The 24,219-nt window shown below is 34.8% G+C and overlaps 2 protein-coding genes and 1 long non-coding RNA gene across 6 annotated transcripts in view; 2 read left to right on the plus strand and 1 right to left on the minus strand.

Annotated features, from left to right (window-relative positions):
- LOC135793513 (uncharacterized) overlaps nucleotides 1–24,219 on the plus strand; it is an 80,627-nt gene that overhangs the window by 25,771 nt on the left and 30,637 nt on the right. The window lies entirely within an intron of this gene.
- LOC135793505 (uncharacterized) overlaps nucleotides 1–24,219 on the minus strand; it is a 115,885-nt gene that overhangs the window by 24,796 nt on the left and 66,870 nt on the right. The window lies entirely within an intron of this gene.
- Nucleotides 10,467–12,909, plus strand: LOC135794409 (lipase member I-like). The gene is given in 3 exon segments (XM_065305689.1): nucleotides 10,467–10,535; nucleotides 12,212–12,231; nucleotides 12,390–12,909. Coding segments are annotated over 3 exon segments (609 nt in total).

Consider the following 24,219-nt stretch of genomic DNA (forward strand, 5'->3'; position numbering starts at 1 on the left):
TATTTTAATTTAAATTTATATTTATAAATTGAGTATTATAGGTTATATTATAGGTTAGGTCATGTGTTTCGTTAAAGATAATCATTAATTTATAATTATTAATTGATCTATGCCGACAAATAACATCTCAGCGAATAAGGTTAAGAGAACTCATCACTTTATGACTCTAGCATTTGTTTATTTGATTAGTAGTAAAAGCATGTTAAAAATTATAGGTTAAACTTACACATTGTGCGCGGATTTAGGTTATGGCAGTTAATAATTTTAGCGCTGAGTAAAACAAACAGGACAAAACGCAATAAATATTCATTTCTTTCGCCTAAATAATGCATAAACGTAAACGTATTAGACCTACGAGTACAACTTAAACAAACATTGAAATATTTTCGCGTGTGTGTGTGGGGAAACGTGTAAATTCAGTCGTAAAACACAGAAAATCGTCGTGTTCTCGCGTTAATTAATTGACGTTTTCTTTTGTTTTCCGACGTCGGTTAAGGAAGCGTAAGATGTGCGCGTGGTGGCACGCCTCGCCGTTTACGGCCGCTCGCTTGCTCTTAACCTATATTCGTAATTTATTAATTACCGTAATTAGAAACCAATAAAATTGCGCGCGCGAGCGCAAAAATCGCCGCACAATGATGCCGATAAATAGAATTCAGTATTGCAAGCCACGAATGTGTGTCTAACATCTACATTTTCACATACAGTGTGTTCAAACAATATTTTAAAATTCATATTTTTAGGTTAAAATAGTAAAATGTGGTTATTTACGGAAATATGGGTATTGTGGGTTGCATATAGTGATTTTTTGGTTTTCTGGATAAATTTTCATCTAAAAATTATTTGAAATTCACTTTAAAATTAATATTTTGAGGTTAAAATAGTAAAATACGAATATATGTGTAATATGGGTTGCATATAGTGATTTTTTGGTTGCTAGATACATTTTTATCTTCTCATAATTTTAAATTTACTAAAAAAAATAATATTTTTATGTTAAAATACATCAATGTGTTTTTGTGTGATATGGGTTGCATATAATGATTTTTTTTATTTGAAATTTTGTTTGCTGAACACATGGTATATAGAAAGACTTAGCATTAGTTGGTTAAATAGTTTCCAATGCGTATTATCTCGGCCGAATAGAATTCTAATTTCATCGACGATGTCTCTCGCAACGACCGATTGTGTTTTCGTGTATTTATAAATTTCTCTTCCGCGCGCTGCCCGTAACACTTGAGGACGCGCTCCGTGCAATTGCAGCAATTTCTATTAATGCGGCGTGCGATCGAACGTGAAATGATAAATGCAGACAAATTATTAATATCGTTAAACAATAAACGCATTCACCGATAAATGCATTCGACGGTTTAATATTAAATACAAAACCAAATTATAATTACAATCGGGAGAAGAAGTGTTACACTACCAAATGCGAATGCATCTTCTTCATCATCGAGGAAAAAAATCGTAAATTTGTGAAGATGAAAAAATTTACGAGCGCAGCCGAGAGAATAAAATTTATTTCAGATGCACAGTGTGTGTGTTGAAGGTATTTACTTTCGTTACTTTCTACGCACGTTGCGGGCCAATATTGACGGATTAATTACTGATTAATTAACGAAATCTCGTCCGCCTGGCGTGTGCAGGATGAGTGTGTCCAGCAGAGAGCGTCGAATGATCGATTAATAAATAAATTACAACGTGTTATCGGCGTGTAAATTTAAGTACTCAAGTGTAATCGTGCTGGAAAAATACTTTCTTTGCTCGTAAAATTTTTAGTTTTATCAATTGCAAAGCTTTCTTTTATTTTTTTATGTGGTTAAATATTGGTTGGGCAGGAAATTTGGGTCAATTGTAATTATTTTTGAAAATGTTGAAAATGCAGAAAAAAATTATAAAATTTCATGTTTTTCGAACATATTTAATATCCAATACCTTCTAAACTAAAAACGATAGCAACCAACAGATTGAAGATTATGAAAATCACTTTCGGCAACTAATTTTACACACACATTAATATTTTTATGCATTTATGCAAACATTCGGTATCCTAATTGTTGAGCATATGTTAATCAAGTACAATCAAGGGCATTTGGGCGTATAATCAGAGCACAATTGAAAGTAACGCCGTGCGCTTCGTTTTGGAACACTTTACACTCGTTTGAATGCAGTTTAAAGCCAATGAAAGTGTTGAATGCGCCATTCAAGGGCCGCGAGTGTGTGGTGTCCTTATTGTGCCATGGGAGTATGCGAGTTATCTGGATCACAATGCCAGTTGGCGGACTGGACTGCACAGCACACTGACTTTGCAAGATGCGTTGGCATAACGAGCGCATACTTAATAAATCAATTCGGATCGAGTTTATTGTGATTAATGGCTTCTTAATTGATTTAGGAAATTTTGCATTTACATCCAGACACATACTGGATCATAAAAATATATTTTTTTAAATTCACCCCGTGACTAAAGTACTTTAGTCACGGCTTTAGCCACCCCGTGATTAAATTGCCACTTTTAGTGTCTCAAAACGGTGTAAAAAGTAATTCTTTAAAGGAGGAAACAGAAAATTTAATTTATTGTATAAAAACACACTGTATATTTTAATTTTCTTGTCGGCATATCGTCAAAGATGAAGGAGACAAAAACGTTTTGTAAATGCATTGCGCTGCATTTCTTTTTTTGATTTTCGGCTGATGTCCGCAGCCGAAATTGATTCAATTTGCTTTTAAGTGCTTTAATTAAAAACATTTCGGGCGAGATTTATCGCGCCGCGCCTGCTTAATGCAATGAATCTGCATCTTTTTTCTGCTGCCCGCCGCGCGTGCATTGTAGGGTTTTCAATTAATTTCCTCAATTGGATATCAAAATACCAAACAAGCCCGAAAATGGACACGCGTCGAACAGATGCGCACAATGCAACTCTACACTAAACACACTCAATATACTCAATAAATTAACAAATTTAATTAAAACAACTAATTTAATACAAATAAAACCTACAAAACAAATTTATACATTTAAATCCCTACTAATATTATAAATGCGAAAGTCCTGATGTTTGTTACACTTTCACGCAAAAACTACTTAACCGATCATCATGAAAATTTGTACACATATTCTTAGTGGTCCCCGAATGGTTATAGGCTACTTTTTATTTAATAAAAAAATATATATTTTTAAATAAAATAAAGAAATTGTGTAGCCAATAATACCTCTGCATCTGGCTATTTGACTACTTTAACGCCATCTAGCATTCCAGCAATGAAGCTCAAACCTAAGTACTATAGTACCAAGACACTGTATTATCACACTGTATTACCGACAGCTACGTCAACATCAAATCCAATTGACTACACTATGGAGACTGTACACTATACTTCCATAGACTGTACTTTCAGCCATTTTAAACTTCCCGCCATTCTACTTCATTGTTACTTCTTCGGTGACTACAGACGCGTACGGAAGCAACTTCATTATTTTAGATATTCGCGAGCGAAGCCGTGGGTTAAAGCTAGTCACATATAAATCAATATTTTTGAGGATTTTTAAGATTTAAATGATCTACAATCACTTTAGATGGTAATTAATCCGAGTGTAATGTCATTATGGCCCACGCATGCGTCTAGAAATGTCAAAACGAACAAGTGCACGTTAATGGCGGCGGCGCTGCACTCTCTTCGGCGAATGAAGCTTGAAGCTTTTGACGCTCGAGAATTTCTCGAGCAAATTCGCTTTTATTTCGCTGCGGAGAGACGGACGCCATGCTGCTTGCCTGACAATTAGTGGGCGCGTGCATGATGCATTAGTAATTACTAATTGTTCATAAACGAAGCCTATAACAACACTTTTATTGAGTTTATACGTGAAGATAACCTTAAAATCTTAAACGAAATGAAAGTTTTAACCTCTGCAAATTAAATTCAGTTTAATATTAGATACCAGAGTGAATAAATGAAAATGAAAATTAGTTAAGGGGATTGACTAGGTTATAATTTTGGAAAATTGCAATTATTTCGGAAATTAATGATTTTTTCTACTTGAAATTTTTAGAGAATATTTATTAGGGCCTAAAGTAAGTTTTGACGTTTAAATTTTTTTGAAAAAACAAAAACTTTTTGATTTATCGTAAGAAAACCGCCTTAAAACACACAAAACTCAATTTTTCTCCAAAAATTTCACATTTTTTAACCTAAAACTGAAAAATAAACACATTTTAATATCCAACCAAATATTTCCCCTTAACTTATTGTATTTTAATCATCTTCAAACTCTCATTCGAAAGGGAAATCATGATTTAAGCACGCCGATGAAATTAATACTTGACAAACCTTAAACAATAGACATTTTCGGCCTTTTGTTCCAACCGTTCGACCCAAAGATCCAAAGATCCACAAATAGATTCGACGTTAATCGCTCATTCATTTATTCGAGCCACCAACGAAACTGAAAACGTTTAGCAGCGATACACACCGCAGATATAAACGAAAAAGGCCCAAACACAATGAATCGATGAATGCCCGCGCGGCGCACACATGTCTTGCGTTTCGATTTAAAACAAAAGAAACGAGAAAAAACTTTCTTTTAAGGTCGTAAATCTTCGTCGTCCTCCGGTTTTAATTCCATGCAACACAGCTAGAAACTGAAACTATGACATCGAAACCTATTTTATGTTACAATGCCACGGGTAATAAATAATTCAATGACATTGCTAATTAAATTTTTAATTACTGGACATGTTCATTTGGCTTAGATTCGTTTCTAGTAGGTGGCGCCACCTGTGAATTGAGTTTATATTCATGTGGGACGTGAGAATTTTTTCTCTAAATCGATCAAAACTGTTTTTATTTTTAATCCGCTTAAGATATTTACACATATTTACTCGAAATTAATCCGATTATACTTTGACAGAGTGATAAACACTTTAAAAATAGATTTTAGATATTTTTTTGATGTATAGATGGCGTTGTAGGTGTTTTAGATTAGATTTTCGTTAACAGGAAGTTATTACGCGTTCCAAATCAGGATTTTATGATCCACCTGGTTTTATGCGCATGCGCAAGCCCGAAAATGTCGACGATTTCATTAAAATGCAAAGCAGCGCTCCGAAAAACAGTAAAAATCACTGAAATCAATTTATCTACGCCCGTAAAAGACTAGAATTGATGCAAACGAAAATAATAGAAATAGAAAGAATAGTCGACGACATGTCGCGGTTTGCTCGGGATGTGCACGTCGGCGTCGCATTCGTCCCGGTCACGGAATGGCCGCCATAAATCGGTTGACATTGCGACCGCGCTCGAGCTACTCGCGGTCACGATAAGAAAGTCCCCTCGGCATAAAATAGGTAGTGAATGCGGAATTTACGAAGTCGCGCGGCGCCACGGCCACGCCGGGATGTCTTCGCGATCTTCGTCGCAGCACAGAGACATGCGCCATTTCGCGACGTCATATTTATGCACGCTTCATTCATAACGTACATGTGCGCCTATTAGTTATGCAACCGAATACACACATTTTACGTTCTGCGTGTGGCGGAATAAAAACAGCGCGGAGTTGGAAAAGATTTGTGGCACAGATATTTTCAGGGCGCATGCAACACAACAGAGAGCAGCGTCTAACGGATTTGTTTGTTTGCTATCGCTCGCAATAAATATCGACGCGAGCGGACGTGCGACAATAGGCAACAAGTGTTGCGGTGTGTCGCGTGGGTTGCCTAAGCGTGTTGGCATCTATTTGAAAATATTTAAAACCTGAAAAAGGTAAATAAAGCAATAAAATTTAATTTTCGTGCGTGGAGGGAGATTTAGAATGTTTAACGGCGAAGATTTCCGGGGTCAGAGGATTTCGACGTGAGAAGAAGACGCGAATTTTACGTCTGAACATAAATTTGTAATCGCATCTTCCTATTTCATATTCGCGAAAGTAAAATTTTATTTTTTTGCTTTTTTTAGTTGTAAAAATTGATTTTTCAAATGTTTTTTTATTTAAATATGACATTGATACGTTGTGGAACATGCAGCTTTGGAGGAAACTGCACAAACATTCCAAATATAGCAAAAACGGACATAAATGTACACGCAGTGCAGATGGGAATACACAAAGCGCATTTAATTATCGGTGGCTGTACGTACGCGCACGGCGCGCTTACTTTCTAAAATCATAGAAAAATAATGGGTCTAACCCATTTCGGCCGGTACATATATGTACACCGTATGGTTTATTATCACGGCGCGTACGTGCATACAATTTCAAACGTGCGCCGGCAAGGAATTGTGGAAGAAACAGCGAAAAATCGCCGTAAAAGCAATTGAACTACGTATTGGGTTGCATAGGTTCAAAAAACTGCCAAGTAACTGTATTAGTATACAAATGTACATTCAGAGGGCGCTTCTAGACAACTCTCGCACTTGCCATGCAATGAAACAAGTAAAAAATTGCAGTAAACGTAATAAAACTACGTTTTGGGTTGCCTAAGTTAAAAAAATTGCAAACTAGTAGTTTAGTTGACAAATACGCATTCAGAGGGCGCTTGTAGACAATTCTCGAACTTGCCATGCATTGAGATATGCAAAAAATAGTGTAAAACGCAATAAAACTTCATTTTGGGTTGCCTAAGTTAAAAAATTGCACACTAACTGGTTTAGTTGAAAAATACGCATTCAGAGGGCGCTTGTAGACAATTCTCGCACTTGCCATGCATTGAAATATGCAAAAAATAGTATTAAACGCAATATAAGTACATTTAGGGTTGCCTAGGTTAAAAAAACTGCAAACTAGCAGTATTAGTTTACAAATGAACCTTTAGAGGGCGCTGGTGGTTGACTTTCATTCCAGATCACCGTAAACTCACGCATGTAGAATGTATTGCCTATAGGTTAAGTTATATTTATGTAGCAACTCCAAAAAAACGATAAAACATGACGGCGGATATTCAATTTGTTCGCTCGCACTTGCCACGCATCGGAATATGTAAATCCGGCGCGTAAATTAATCGCCGCGTTTAGTAATTCGGCGCGTCGCGCATGTATTTGCATTCATTTCATAAACTACCAGCCACACTCGGGAATTCATTGAGAAATTATAAATTACAAGCAACACAACCACCACCTATAATGTTGGTTGGAAGAAGTCGTTGAAGGCTTGTTGCAGTCCGCGCGCGCGCTTTTACGGAATGGAATAACTTTACATTCTTACACTTTTACACTCTTTACCAGCCTCTGAGGCGTTTTCCTATTGCACACTCGGTTTGAGATCGACGTGCATGTATGCTGATCGTCTATCTTCTAAATATGAGCGCACACTTGAGGCGTGCGTGGAAATTAATCGCTATCAAAACAAGTAGGAAATTGAATACTCGGAGCAAAACAAGTGAAACACGTTTTGCAACGGCTTAGAAAATACATCGGACACAAATCTATCGAAAGATAAAAATTGACGTTTTATTTTATTTGATTAGATTTATTATTTGTAGTGGATTGGGAGTGTGCTAGATTTTAAAGTCAATTGTCAGAATTAGTTAATGTGATTTTATTGATGTTTACAAGGAATCAATTAATTTAAGCGAAACAGGACGAGAGTGATGAGTAATTGCGCCAATTGAATTATTCAATTCTCAGAGTGCGATAAATAATTGAAAAATGTCACACCAATTAATTTTTATTACCAGAGTTAATCATTATTCCGCATATGGCTATAAATTCTAAATTTCTCTGATAGATGGCGCTACAACACTGAAATTAATGTTTTTTTTTTAGATTTTAGATTTTATTAAATTATGGACACCCTGTATAATTTTGTTAATTTATATGTAGTAGTTTTTATAGTTATTGTTGAGATTTATCCGTAGAAATTAAAATCAAGTTTCTATCACTTTTAGTTTCAAAGTTATTGATAAAAGAAATTTTTTCATTTTTATGAAATTGCGGACACCCTGTATAATTTTATTAATTTAGATATGGTGTATTTTATAGTTTATGTTGAGATCCATCCGTAGAAATTAAAATCAACTCTCTGTCACTTTTAGTTTCATAGTTATTGTCATTATTAACTTTACTATGCAAAATTTATGTTAAAATTTAATAGCGTTTGCAATTGAAAGGTAAAAAGACAGAATTTAAATGTTAAAGATGTGTCTAAAGTGTAAAATCACAAAAAAACGTAATAATTAGAGAAACTATTTAGAGAAAATCTTTTTATATTAATTTTAATTACGAGATGGCGCCACTTAACATTTCTGAACAAATATTTTAGTTTTTCACATAATTTGCAAGCACGACTAATAAAAACGTAATACTTTTACATTCTTTAACATAAGTTACAAATATATCTCCCAGATGGCGCTACTCTGTTCAAACGAACACCAAAATACAAAAACAAACAAAAATTCACTTTGCAATGTGAATAAAAAGGTGACCTCTTGTTAGGTCGATAAATAATCTTTACCTGCATGCATTCACCTTCCATCTACTCACTCGTATCTCCATCGCGCGCGCACATCTACTGATATTCGTTGTTTATTTTTAATTTAAGTTTAGTTAGAAGTTCGCGCTTCGTGTCATCGTGTCATGTTACCAACTAATTATTTCTCGTCCTAGAGTTCCTAGAGTTGAGCCGAGGTGAGCACACGCACTTTCGCAAAATTATTTTCTTCGCAGATGAAAAATTTTACGGATTAATTTAATTTTAAGCTTATTAAGCCTTTCAGCCATTGGAAAGTTTTTAACTTTGGACTTTTAACTGAGGCAAGCGTGGGCGATTCATGAAAATAATTAATTATTTGTGTCAATGCCAATTAAAAGTATTGATAATTAAAATTATAAATTACACACGAAGAAAACATTTGATAATTGAAATGTCAATTTTTATGTTTATTCAAATTTTTATTTTGTAATTTTTGATATTACAAAACTAAGTAACGAAATAATTAAATGAATTATTTCGTGATAGTTAAAGTCGTTTTTCCTTTCGATTGTAAATGTTGTTAATTTTTAACATAAAATTTAGAAATTAAATTTAATGTGCAATAACTTCGAAACTAAAAGTGATAGCAACTTGATTTTAATTTCAATGGATAGCTCACTTCAATAACAATAAAATTTAAGAGAGATAAACTTTAAAAAATATACAGGGTGTCCATAATTTAATAAAAATAAATTTCTTTCATCAATAACTTCAAAACTAAAAGTGATAAAGACTAGATTTTAATTTCTATGGATAAATCTCACCAAATACGATAAAATAAACCTAATACAAATTACCATAATTATACAGGGTGTCCGCAATTTATTAAAAACTTTACGATTACAAAACAAAACTCACGAAATAATTGAATAAATTATTTTGTGATAGTTATCATGTCGTGTTTTCCTAATTTGTTGCTCAGGAATTTTTGTGCGTTTTGATAAAACGTGAAACTAAACTTTCTTCTGCGGCGCGCATTAAGATTCCATCTTTATTGTTTCAGTTTTCTGCTCGTTTGCGGGCTGCAACTTTGATTTGAATATTTGATTATTGTTTTATTATTGGCGGTGTGGGCGAAGAATGTAAATGTCTCTATGTCTCTTCAACTTACGAGTAATATTAAAACGTTAAAAAAAAGATTTATGTGCATCCATCTTCATTCCGTATCTTATTTCATATTTCTGCAACCAGTTCTACACCCAAAACAAAAACACGCATTGAATGTCATAGAAAGTGAGGTTATGTAAAGGTATAACCTTTAAAATTATTAGTGTTTCACTTTTTCTGTTTGCTTTTCGGCGTCAAATACCAATTTATTTTCCAGACGAGACACATAGACCTAGTTTCTTGAGGTTTTTTCTTCTTCGTGTCTAATTCGTCTTACGTAAGGTCATGTCACGCACGGTTTCCCAAAGCGACAGAGGAAGTTTAATTTGAGCGCCACACACAAAGCGTTTATCTTTTCTTACAACGCATGTATTAGATTTAAAACTAAAGTAAGAAATAAAAGAGTCGTGTTGTTCTTCGTTGCATGACTGTAACGCGCGTATAAATAATGACCCAACGGAGAGAGATAATAGAGGATGAGACCAATGGTTATCGCTTAATCATTAGAAAAGTCACGCACGCACACGTCGCGACGCACTTTTTAATGCATAGAACAACCGACTCAGTCTTGTTGGGTGTCTTCACTTTTTGAACATCGTTACAACGAAAAGCGATTATCTGCGTGTGTGCTGTGTACGAAAACGAAACTTTAATGTCATCACCGACTGTGATATCATCATTAATAGTCTGACAATAAAATTACATAAGAAACAAACAGATGAGATGATCACATCACGCAAAAGAAAGAAAATTGATTTTTCTTTAGAATTTATTTAATTATGGACACGCTGTATAATTTAGTAAATTTATATATTGGGGATTTTATAGTTTTTGTTGTGATTTTTCCGTAAAAATTAAAATCAAGTCTCTATCATTTTTAGTTTTTAAGTTATTTATGATTGAAATTTATTTTTCATATTTTTTCAAAAATTATTTTTAATTTTTATTAATTTGCGAATACCCTGTATAATTTTATTAATTTTTATGCATTACAACTTATAGTTTGTGTAATTATCTATCCATTGAAATTAAAATCAACTCACTATCACTTTTAGTTTCGTAGTTATTGCTGATTTTAATTTAATTTCAGAGAAATTTTATGTTAAAAATTAACAACATTAGCAACTGAAAGGTAAAAAGACTTAAAGATTTAAACGTTGCAGACGTGTCTAAAATGTAAAACCACAAAACAACTTAGTACTTACAACCATTTTTACCTTTTTACGACAATATTAATGACTAGATGGCGCCACTTAAGCATTCCTCAACGGAAATTTCGATTTTTCAAAATAATTTGCAAGCAATAAAATTTTCACCACCAATAAAAACCCAACACTTTCGCACGCGTTAAGCCTCAGAGACACGGTTCACGGAAATTACCTCAACGATAATTAAATTTAATTACGATCTTTACGATTTTTAATTCAGTTAAAAAGTGTTAGAGGTTAGAATTTTTGCGTATTTCAAACGAACTTTCACACTATTTTCATCTATTATTAATATTACCAACAATAGGGTTTAAAAAAATTTAAAATTTAAATTTATTTGATTGCACCGACACATCATACATCTTTTATTACGCAATAAAAACCTAATCAGAAAAAAACACGCCGCCTACAAGCGTCCATTTCGTACGAGTACATTTTTGACACTTGATTGACGTGCGCGTCACCCTGTGGCGGCGCGTCGCGGCGTTTCGGTGATTTATATTAGTCGAAAGTGTTCGATGTCGAGAATTAATCTTCGCCGCCGACAGACGAATAAAAACCAACTGCGCGAGGGGTTATAACACTTTACATAAATTATAATAAAATAAAAATGGACGAAAGGGTGAGAGATGACTTTAATCAATCGGGTTATAAGTTATAACCTTCAAATCAACTGTCATCATGCATCAAAATCAAAAATCAAAAATTAAAAATAAAAATAAAAACAAATTGATTCATTATTCATTCTAACCTCGAATACTCGTATAATTCACTTTCATTCAGACATGTGTCTTCATTGTTTGCGATTTACGAGTACATCGTGGCCATGCCCATGAAAGCGAAACGCCGGTGTTCATTAAGCGCTAATTAAGCGCCGGCAACCCGCGATACACACGCGGAAATGCCGCCTTACCTCAACATAACCTCATAAAATTTTCCTCCAGCGCCGTGTGTCATTTATTTGTAATCGTAATTCGAATCTTGTTTCCATCCAAATGACTTGCTGAAGTCTTTTGCGTCTTGCATCTTGCGCCGCCGACTAATAGTCTCGTAAACTCGTTTATTCATGAGTTTCGATATTTATTAACGCGTCGTTGGCTTCGTCGCACCTAATATATTACGCAACGCTGGACAAGATGGCGGCGCGCGTGCGCAGCACGGTGTTAATTAGTGCAACACTCACCTGAAACAATAAATACACACGCAATTAGTGTCAAGATTACGAGTGAAACAAGTTTTTTATCGGAAACATGTTTTGATAAACATTTTCATGTAAATTTAGTTTTTGACGCGTTTTTTAACAATTATTAACGAAAAAATGTTTGTGCAGTGTTCACACATAGTAATTATTTCAATATTAATTAATTTATTGATTATTCAAGGTAATTCAGCTTAGAAATTAAATTTTTTTGTGTAAAATATGAAATTTTAGGTCAAGATGATAATCTTCACGTACATTTTATACTTTTTACACAAGATGGCCGTGTTGAATTAACCTCAAAAACTCTAGATCTCATAGATAATACAAAACCATCAGTTTTTATCATTCATGGATTTTTTGCTGATATTACAATTGATGTTTTTTTATTAAACATTACTCGCACCTACAGAGATACTAAAAATCACAACGCTATTTTTGTCGATTGGGGCCGATCATCATTCGATAATTACTCTTGGTTGGTGTATGAAGGTGTGCCTAGAGTAGGTGCTATCCTAGGCGCATTTATTATGCAACTTTATGAACATGGACTTAACATAAAACGTGTACATTTGGTCGGACAGTCTTTAGGAGCACATATTGCTGGTTTTGCTGGTAGATATATCAATGAAAATCATCCGAAAGGAGAAAAAATCGGTAGAATTAGTGGTTTGGATCCTGCAGGTCCGCTTTACTGGAAAGTTTTGACAATATTTGAGAATCCGTATAGTTTACGTGCGAGTGATGCAGATGTCGTTGATTGTATTCATTCGAATGGTGGATATTTAGGAACAGCGAATAATATTGGCACGGTTGATTTTTGGTTAATGGTGGGAGTTATCAGGAATATTGTGGGCAGTTTAATTCAAGTTTTAGGTTTATTTCTGAACGTAAGAAGAAAAATCAGTGGGAATGTTGGGATTAAAATGTGATTTTTAGATATATGCAACCATGCTTTCTCTTCGATATTTTACCAGGTTACAATTGGTTCAAAAGAGTATAAAGCGTCAAAAAGTGCGGATTCATGTCAGGATGTGATTGTTTTGGAGATCAGTTTGATGGGAATGCTTCAGGGGTGTATTATGTGTTGACAGAAAATAATTATCCGTTTAAATCAATTTGTTAGGTTAAAAAACTAAAATTTTATTAAAATTTTACATTTTTGCTTATAACTTTTTAACCATTGATCGTACAATCATGAAATTTATATGAAAATATTCAGAAATTAATTGTTTATAATATTTGTTATCAAATTTTACTAAATTCACTCTATAAATATTAAAATTTTATCAAAAAAGAAAATTTTCGTCATATTTGGTGTAATTTTGGTTGCCTATAATAAAATCTCGCCAAATTTATTACACTAACCATAAAATTAAACTCTCATATTGATAAACGACTGATTATGGCATTATACATCTCATTAAACATCGATAAACAAACCCGCGGCACGCATTCAACAAAATCCCACCACAAGCGATGATTATCCAACCTCTCCTAGGTGCGTACAATCACATAGGGTAATAGGCAATAATTCCCGCTAAACACACGCGCGCGAATTGTTTATCGTGCCCTCTGCGGACAGGCGCGAGCGGAGAAAGTAAAATTATGTGCGGCATGCACAATCCACCTTATAGGAAGAATCTGCAGGTTCTCGGTCCAAGTGCAAGGCGCATACACATACTATTTACGTGTCGCTCTGGTTTATGTCGAACGTTTTAGGTTATGTGGCGTGTGAATGTTTTATACGCGTCGTAGATTGTACATTTTGATTGCCGCCTATGGGTACATGCATGCAGAGTGAGTGTGTGTGTATATTGGGTTGCGTGAAATTTCATATAATAACCCAATTAAAATGCCATGCGATTATTTCAAATCTATAATCATAAAATAAATAAATTGATATTAAACGAACGAAAACACCACCAACACAATTTTCTCTCTCTCGCTGTGTGTGTGTGTGTTTGGTGTGTTGCAGTAAATTCAAAGTTGGAATTTCTCCCGATATAATATATTAACCGTTAATAATGCACGCGGCGGCGTAATGCAAAACGGCGAATAAAATTGATAATCGCCGTATAACTTATCTATTATATTTCGCAGCGGAAATGTTTATCTGCCGGCACGACAATATTGCCGATCGCGCGCCGCCATAAATTATTTTATCCCGAGCTAACTGTAAGCGATAAATTGATACGCGGATGGTTTATCGACGCAAAGTGTTGCGCCAACGGCTTCATTAATTGTCGATTTCCGCGTCGAGCGTTTTGATTGACACTAATGCGACGTTTTTACAGCTATTCACCGGAAAACTCGACTGAAACTTTTCATAACCCACAATTACAACTACAGAAAACTGTAAAAAACTACAGAAACCTGTAAAATTTACAAAAAAAATTGAAGGTTAGGTGATGTAATATTGGTTACAGGGTTTCGGACGAAACACCTTGATGGCGTGCAGAGTGGAGATTTATGGCCGATGCCGTTTTGTAATTAAATCTTTCACGATGCGCGTTTTACGTGCGGCGCTGATTGAGAAATTAAAGCGGCACGCCGTGAGTTCCTGCGACTGAGATTTACGCGCACGAACTAATGCATACGCAAGTAAGGGCGTCATAAATATTTACACATGCGTAGTGTTTATTCCCGCCGATAGATGGCGCTGCACGTTTGAAAATTTCAAATGTCCTTGACATTGAAAATGAAAATCGAGGCGATTCGGATCTAGATCATCGAAATTCGTCACGATTTAATGCATAAAAAGCGATTAACATGATTCGGTGTCAGAAGAAAGTCGATCAGTTAAGTTACAATTCATTTTCATTCATTTAAGAGTAAAAAATTATAAACCGCTGCCGATAAACCTAAAAAACTAGTTTTGTTTTTTTATTATTGTAAATTGTAAACATTCGTTTGATGATTTTGATTTTGATTTTGATTTAATAACACACACGATGAATGTGTGCAAAAACTCGCATACTCGGATATAAAGTTAAACACGCTCGATGATTGTTATTAGTTTATTAAGGCCTATGATTAAGTGCCGCGTGTGTTTACTCTCGAGTCAATTACACATCTTTCGCGCGCCGGCGAGATGAAATGTGATGCGATGAGTGAGTGAGTTTTTGAGTGATTGAAAGCAAGCAAGCAGTCGATGAGACGAGATGAGATGTGTGGCAAAGAGAGAGTAATTCGATACGGCGATGAAGTGTTGAGGACGAATTCGGACGTTATGCGATGTTGGGGCCTCGTTCTTTTTATTTGGGTTTTGCAATGCGCGTGCGTTTAATTGGGTCGAGATTTTTGGCGATTTATTCCACAAACACCATTTCCAAGCGTGGATTTTAATTGTTTTCGGAAACGATGAGTTATTTTAAAGTAAATATGTAATTATTTATTATATTTTGCGAAATAACTGTGTTGGGTTATATAGGCAATCCAGTTAATGTAAAATTTAATGTAGGCAACCTCAAATACACTTGAAAGTGGTTATATGAGGTTGATTTTGTTCAAAATTGGATTTTTTCAAATTTACGCTTGGAATTTTCACATTTTCTTGTATTTTTCCAAATTTTCGCCTATTTATTGCAGAAATACAATTTCCAAGCAGAAATTTTCATTATTTTTCAAAATATTAACTTAAATTGATGTAAAATTTTAATTATTCATTAATTTTTGCCAAATAACTGTATTTTACTATATAGACAACCCACTTATTGCAAATTTTACTATAGGCAACCTAAAATACACTTGAAAGTTGAATTATGACTTCATTATGTTGCAAATCAAAATTTTTTCGCATCTACTCTTGGCATTTTCACTTTTACTTGTACTTTGCATTCAGATTAAGCCACTCCACACTAATTGAAGTCCTATTAGCGAATTGAAAACGTCGAAAGGGAATTAGAACGTGCTCGCATTCTAGACATTTGCATCAACCGAAAAATAACGCGCTTCGCAAAATCAACAACTCTGGCCTGTTTCGCGAGTTCAATAGTTGTGCATTGCACAAAGGCACAAAAGCCACGCAGTTTATTTGTGTTTGTAAATGTGTGTGTGTGTGCAGTGACCCAATAATGACGATCGATCGCCATTAAGCGCCGTGCCGCGCACGGCATCAATTTGTATCGACGTGTATCGTCCATTGCAGCTAATTCCGATTGACACGACGAATAAACATCACACAGACTCTACGAGTAGAGTCTCCTGAGTTGAAACTTTGAATGCAAGTAAAAGTCAATTGAGCGCCGTGAGTGAAGCACATCGTGCAAGACGCGTCGCCGTCGCAATTGCGACTGCAATTTAAGGCATTTGTACCATTTACAGTCGCACAGACACACTCGGTGGGTCTTTGCATTCAGGAGTCACGAAGTCGCTGCTCTACACGCATTTAGATCTGTGTTAACATATGTGGGACACTTATCGATAACGTCCAATAGCGACTTATTGTCTTCAAAACTAAAGAAATGCAAACAAAATGGCCGACAAGTACATACAGCACCATCTGGTGACCTAATTATATAAAAATAAAAATTTTCACGAAAAATTAAATTAAATTTTTAAAATTTTATCATAATTTATGCATAAAAGATTTTGTAATGCGTGACATGCATGTCAAACAAATTGAGTCGATAAGATAATAGTCGACGCTCACTTTTCTTAAACAACGAACCACCTGACTTAAGTATAAGTAACAACTTGTCGTAGTTCAGGTTCTTCATCTTTAATCTCCAATCTCACATCTTGAATACTCGTAGTATGTACACATTTTGCATACTGAATAATTACAACTGATAATATACAGTGTGTTTAAATTTTTCATAAAAAAATTCATAAAAATTTACAAATAAAAAACATGGCGGCTTAATAACAAAGCAACAAAGTCCCATTATATCTAATTCTATGATGAATGGTAATTAATTATTTACGACGGCGATAAATTGAACAAACTATATAGTAAATCCAAACGGACGGCGCGTTGCTCCGCGACAATTAATAACGTTTGTACTAATTGAGTTGACTGCAGTTGACTTGACTATCTGCGTTGAGTTCATGTGGGTACTTTCTTTATCAACACAATTGATGCGCGCGCTTAGAGTTCATTTACTTCTACTGCTGATTAAAATGTGCTTTACACAATAAAAATTAACTGAGATAAACGTGGACAGATGTAAAAAATGACATCTGTTGGGTTGGATTGGATTTGACCTTGATGAATGTCAAAATGTTTGTTTAATTAATTCATGCGTTGATGTGTTCATGTGTTAATTGTGCCGGTTTCATCCGGTGAAATTCATGCCCAAATAAATATCATGCGAATGTAGGCGACAAGAAAATGACACGCAAGCCATATTTGCACCGGCGCGTACGTTTTCATTGACATGTTCCACTAAAATTTTATTGTTTTATGTTGTTTGGTGGTAATTTCAAGGTGTTAAACTTGTATTAATTGTTGAATTTAGTAGAAAATTGAGGGAAATATTCAATTAATTAATTTTTTGTGCAACTATAGATTTATCTATGGAATGCGCATGATATTTTCACTTTTTTTTTGAATTTTACTGAGATTGTTGGAAGATTTATTCCAGAAAAACGATTTCCAAGCGTGGATTTTAATTATTTTAGGAAATGTTAGCTTAAACTCAAGTAAACTTGTAATTATTCATTAAATTTTGCAAAATAACAGTGCTGGACAATATAGGCAACCCATTTATTAAAAAAATTAAAGTAGGCAACCTAAAATACACTGTAAAGTTCAAATTTTATTTAATTTTTGACAATTTGTTTCAAAAAACATTTCCAAACGTGGATTTTAATTATTTTAAGAAACAGCAACTTAAATTTAAGTTATCTTGTAATTATTTACTATATTTTGATAGTAAAATATGTAAAATATCAATAAATTCATTTTCTAAGTAACTGTAAATCCGTTCATTGGAAAAATGCCATTGCAACGATATCGAAATAGCGTTTGAATTTCAAATTAAGCTCCGGCGTCGCGTTCTTCCTGCTTTTTATTACGCCTGCTATCGCCAGCCAAGGTTTTATCGGCCCGGCAAGAATGCGCATTTGTTAATCTCGCACACAATGTGCGAACCGCCGAGTTTTCCATTTTCCACACACACGCCACGCGCGCGCTGCACATCTCGTGTCACGCCGCAATTTCTTCCCAATTTTTCTCCAACAAAACACATGTCAATAATGCTCGGTTTTCTCACGCTTTGATTTACGATGTTTGAAGGTTACGGTCAAGTCATATTTCGTGGGTGTGAAACAATAGATATCGGACGCTAAAAGCATCCAACGCCGAATTTAATTCACACAATTCACGCGAGCAATGTTGGTGGTCTATGTACACATTCTTACAATAACCTAACATAACCTATTTGTGAGTTGGGCACAACAAACATTGTTTCTCGGCGATGATAAAACGCTGACTTCATAAAACGCCGCGGGAATTAAGCATATAGAATATGTCGACATGTCGCACGTTGTAATTAAATATTGTGCGCCTGCGCGGCAATGGCCGCTCCATATAGAGACGGCGCGCGCATTATTGCAATAGAGACTCGCTTTGACATCGAACTGACGATTTTTAACGAGCAAAGTCTTTGTCCGTAAGCAACCGCGACGATTTTTATGCACAATTATTATTCATCGACGCCGGCGCGCCGCCGCGATATTTTTCGTTATATAAACATATTGTGTGACCTTCGCATTACTAAAGATAGCGTGCTGTGAAGTCAAGCGTACATTTCACTCGCTCAAAATGGCAATAACCTCAAATGTCAATATTTCGACGTTTTGACAGCTGTCAAATTATATATAACACCTAAAAATGTTAAAACACATTTTACAGTTGTAACAGTTTATTTTCTCACATTTTTAGCACCCACGTGTCTAACGTTACGTTACTTAATCTCATTTGTTTATTTTTTCCTCGAATTGCTATGGCGCAATCGAAAAAGTGTTGCGATCGGATGCGCGCTGAAGAATTCCATTACCAAATACAGATCATTCATTGACATCTCAACGCTTGCAACAAGCAATAAACTTCGATAAAGTTCAACTCAATGCATTAAACATATTTGATGAAATTTTAAATGTATTTCCAAGCCGAATAAAGCAGGAAATGTAAGAATTCAACATAACCTCAAAAATGTTTATTTTTCATTGTTTTGTCGGTTATCTGGTTAAACTTGTTCAATTTATTCCGTTTATACTTCTTTTCCCTGCGTGCAATCTTCACCTTCATGAATAAATTTAATTTTCGCGCGTCGTGAATACCAATTACGACGTTTCCTATTTTATTTCGCTCGCCTGGCGACAATATTATTTTTAATTCTGTACAAAGTTGCAAATGCTCAGTGTGTTATTAAATGAAAACACATTGCGTTCCCTTAACATAGTTTATTTTATGTAAACCTACGCATATGCAACCCAAATCGCGCTTCACATGTGTGAGGTTAATAGCATTCCCGGGAAGATGCGCTTCAAGGTTATGTCAGTGTTGGGATGTTTTGTAAAAACTAGTCTAGCATTAATAGATCAAGCGCGCAAATTGGTTGGCAGACTGCTCGTGTTGCGTTTGTTTCTCAGCGGCGAACGCGTTCTAATGATTTCGATGGAAATTTATGCGCCGCGTCCATTTCCTTCGCTATGAATTTGCAAATTAGCTCCGGCTCTAGCCTATTTAATTTTATGTAACTCTAGCCACTTAGGAGCTTTATTTCTAAATTGGCCGACACGTTGCCGCGGCGCGCGCGTGAACTTTTACTAGTTACATGTTTAGATAGCTGCTGAGCTGTGCTATTAGTTCGGCCGGCGATAACCGAGAACCGATAATTGAACCGAAACACAACGCAGAAGAAGATATGAAGATTGGAGATGCGCAAGCGGTGCAAAAGCAGTGAGCTCGTTAGCGAGATGCAGATTATTTACCGAGCGGAGAAAAATTAAATTGCCAACGTGTAAATGTAGGAAATGTATTGTTGGTTGCCTAATAATTCGGAAACTCTTGAAAAAGATTGAAAAACTTTTGTTTTTTGAGTTTATAACGGATAATTAAATTTTAAATATTAATAAATATATATAATTAGATGGGGAATTTAATTAGGAATCGACTTGTGAAGAAAATTTAGCAAAAACACTTTTAGTTTGAGAGTAAATTAAGAATTTGTAAAAAAATTATGTGCGAGTCGTATAATATGCTAAGTGAAGGGTAGCGGTCTAAAACTAACGCAACCATGTTTTCTCTAAGTTATTTATTGATAATTCTTAAAAAAAATAGTTACATTAATAATTATTTTACTAATATATTCTGCATTAAATTCCACATCGTCCTGTTAAATCAGATTTTAGTATTTATTATTATTTTCGAAGTTATAAACAATTAAATCAAAAATTTAATTTTTCACTTTAAAATCAGAATATTATTATAAATAATTTTTCCAAAACATTAAAAAATACATCAATAGATTCAGAATTTAATACTAAATCACCCACTAAAAAATAATCACCGTAACACATGTAGTTTGCTAGTAATCGATAATTAACTCACGCAAAACATAATTTCGAGAGTTTTAGACCGTTCCACTTCACATGCACACAACCCTGAATCCATCACACAAGATTCGCAAGTGAAGGACGTAAATGTCCCAATTGATTAGCGCATAAATCAGCTGCTCATCAAGCGCGCACGCTAATCACGTCCGTGTGAATGATAATCCTTGTCGGTCAGCAACGCAGTCGCACAGAAAACGCAATAAAACGCGATGATCTCAATCTCCTAACGAAAGCAGCGCGCAACGAAAGCGAATTTTAAGATTTTTAGAACGCGCGCATAAAATCCAAGTGTAATCCAATAATTTATTTGCTTGCGTACGGATAATCACATTCTAATAACATAATCCACGCTCAATACATGCGAGAAGTAAATGTTAAAACGCTAAAAGTTTCGCGACGCGGATTAGACTCGTATTGGATCACATTACGCTGGCTGGGAATAAGAAGAATCAGGAAATGGCTTCATTACTATATTACTCTACGAGTAGCTCGAAATAAGCGCGCGCACTTAATTCTCTTAAGCCACTACTTAACTTGCTTTCGTTTTGTGAGCGCGCGCGAGGCTTGTGTTTCGTTTCCGTGGAAGTCGCGTATTTAAAAATAATTCATCAATGAAATAATTGAAACTGGAACGGTAACAAAACAACTTTCGAGCGAAATAATTTCGTAAATTGCGAACAATCGCAAAGAAATCGCGCTAAAAATGTGGTCACTGGTTGAAATCGACGGCTAACGAGATGAAAACTTCGCGGAATTGATTTTCTCAGTGCGCTTTCTTTTATTTTTTACTCCGGAAGTGATTTTCTTTCATAAAAAAATAATAATGTCATTTTATTTAAGTTTTATGATTAAATTTCGATTGCGTGCGGAATAAACACTTAAACTTCCGTAAAACAATCAATATTTTAATATTTTATTAAAATTATTGATTATGCAAACACGAAAACAATTTTTACGGTTTTAATGCGTGTTAGCCTGCAGGCAACCCAATTTACACCAAAGTAAACGTGCGTTTTGACAGTGACAGATTCAAATCAAGCGCTAACAAGTGTTTCATAATCTTTATTTTTATATACAGAGTGTTTTTATTGCGTTTTAACATTGATTTTCTTTGTGTGAATATTTTCTGCATTGTTTTTCATTTGCCTGCGGCGCAACACGACGCAGAAACGTTCGCTTTTCATTTCGTTTTACTCTTACTGTGTGTGCACGCTTCTCTTCTTCAGTCTGTCCCTTGGGTGATGTGCGATGCTGACCACACATAGAGACAATTTATTTCGTACATCGCACGAAACGAAGCGAAAGACCACATGTTTCAAGTTCGCGTTTTTGCATAAAGAAGCTTCTTGTTCTCGATGCATGCCAAAGCTGCATTAATTTGTAATTCATCCCGCCGGCGGGCCACAAATGTTAAATGTGGCATTATCGAGCGTAATTTGCAATTTGGCCCGGCCGAAAATAAGTTTTTAATTTTGAATTCATTTCAGCCCTGCGGTGGGTATCAAACATTCACTTTTATTCCACTCGCAACCGCAGTAAATTACTATGCAGAAAATTTTCGCGTGTTTGGTTGCCTAGATTGCATTTTTCATTTCACACGGTTGTTATTTTGATTGATTTCAGTCAAATCACGCTATTTTTCTCGGTAAACGATTTTTATTATCAATTGCCATCGCGTGGGTAATTTATGCGCATGCGCGTTGAACACACTCGGTCGTAAATAAGATTCCTGTGGTTATTTTATTGTCCGGATTGCACAATGGGGCGCTCGTCGCTCTTAAGCATTTATTTTATTAACTCGACATTAAACACGACCGCGTGCCGTTCATCATCGTGAACTGTCAAATGCTTAATTTGACAGGAGAGGAATTCAACGCGTATACAAACACACATATACAACGCCCTCTGATATCCAATAGCGCACGATGATTTATCGAAAGAAGGGTTATAATTAAAATTAACCTTCAATTTTCATTTCGGAGCTTATCATTGAGATCTTTTACATTAAACATGATAAAATCGCAAGGGTAAGAAAAACTTAATATACAGAGTGCTTAACTAAAATTTAAAATAATTAAATTGAATGTTTTTATTGGATTTTGTTTTATTTTCAATTTTGTGTTTTTATGTTTTGAGCAAAAATGAAAATATTTACATCTTGGTCGCTCACATAAAAACTATCAGTTGTATCAAACTTTCCTTTGGTACACTTATTGTCAATTAAATTTCCTTTTTAAAGATATTTTAATTAATATTTTCCAATTATAAATGGCTGAGTTATTACCCAGCAAAGTTTGCTAATTTTTTTCTCCCAATTTTTTTTTTCAAAATTTCTCGTTTTCTTTTAAATAACAGACAGACAATAATTTTATATAACTTCTTATAAAGAAATTATTATAGTCCTTATTATTATCTACTAATACAAACAAAAATTATCAATTTATCTTTATTAGTTTTCGAGTTATCACACTTTTAATTTCATATTTTAATGTCTCAAGCAAAAATGTTAAATTTGACTAGATTCAAGACTTCAACACATATACAAACACATACAACGCCCTCTGATATCCAATAGCACACAATGATTTATCTCCAGAAGAATAATAATTAAAATTAACCTTCAATTTTCCTTTCGGAGCTTATCATTACTTTATTTGACATGCAATTTTTTACAATAAACACAATGAGCACAAGAAAAACATAAATATACAAAGTGTTCACATAAAAACTAAATAAAATGTAACGCAATGTTTTTACAACATGTTAGGTTTAGACATTTAGTATGCGCAGTAAAATAATTTTCGTAAAATAGCGCCGCGAGTCGCGCTTAAATTAAACTCCCGATTAAAATCTCGCGCGCCGCGTGAATCCTCCGTCTGTCTGCGGGCACAGAAGAAGACAATATGTACACACGCATTTAATTCTCTTATTTATGCGTGTTATTTGTTTTCGCAACGTGCGCGAGAGGTGTCCATGCGACAATCAAATATATTCCTGCATTTTAATTAAGCGCGTATTACTATAGAAATCATGCGCGAATTAAGCCATCATGCCGCTTTACGATTTTGTCAACATACAAACACACAGAGACAAAAACACTAATTATACTCAAGAAAAAAGCGCTAATAATTACTGTCCTTGAACATTTGCACTTGCAGAGAGTCTTTTACAGACGTAATTTTATTGTGCACCGAGGGAAAAAACGAGGAAAAAACTTGGTTCATGAATCATTGCAGCTATTTTTAAACACGCGACGCGGTGAGTTGCAGACAGAGGTTGCAGATGCGGCTGAAATTCTCGTGTAAACATTTTACTCAGCTATGTGCGCTGCGCGGTGTGATTGTGCGAATAATGCGAATAGTGAAATATGCATATGGTGGATGTGTGTGTGTGCTGTGGTCTGGCGCAAGATTGTCGGAATCTGATAGCTCATTCATTTTTTAAGTCGCGCCGGCATTAAAGACTACAATTAAACGTGCACCTTGTTGATTGCGATACAAGCGGTCGTAAATTTATTCGCGGAGAAAACCCCGTCCGAGTGAAAATTTATTGACTAGTTTCAGACGTGAAAACATAAATAAAAGAGTGAATTTTGATAAAATTGAGAAAAAGTGAAATTTGTGGGTAAATTTTAATATTTTAAGATTTTGTTTATAGTCTATCATTTAGTACTTAAT

Source organism: Atheta coriaria, unplaced genomic scaffold, assembly GCF_025399875.1.
Source record: "Atheta coriaria isolate IRGN ID8LTWV9N9 unplaced genomic scaffold, Caltech_Dcor_3.1 hic_scaffold_6_pilon, whole genome shotgun sequence".
Lineage (NCBI taxonomy): Eukaryota > Metazoa > Arthropoda > Insecta > Coleoptera > Staphylinidae > Dalotia > Dalotia coriaria.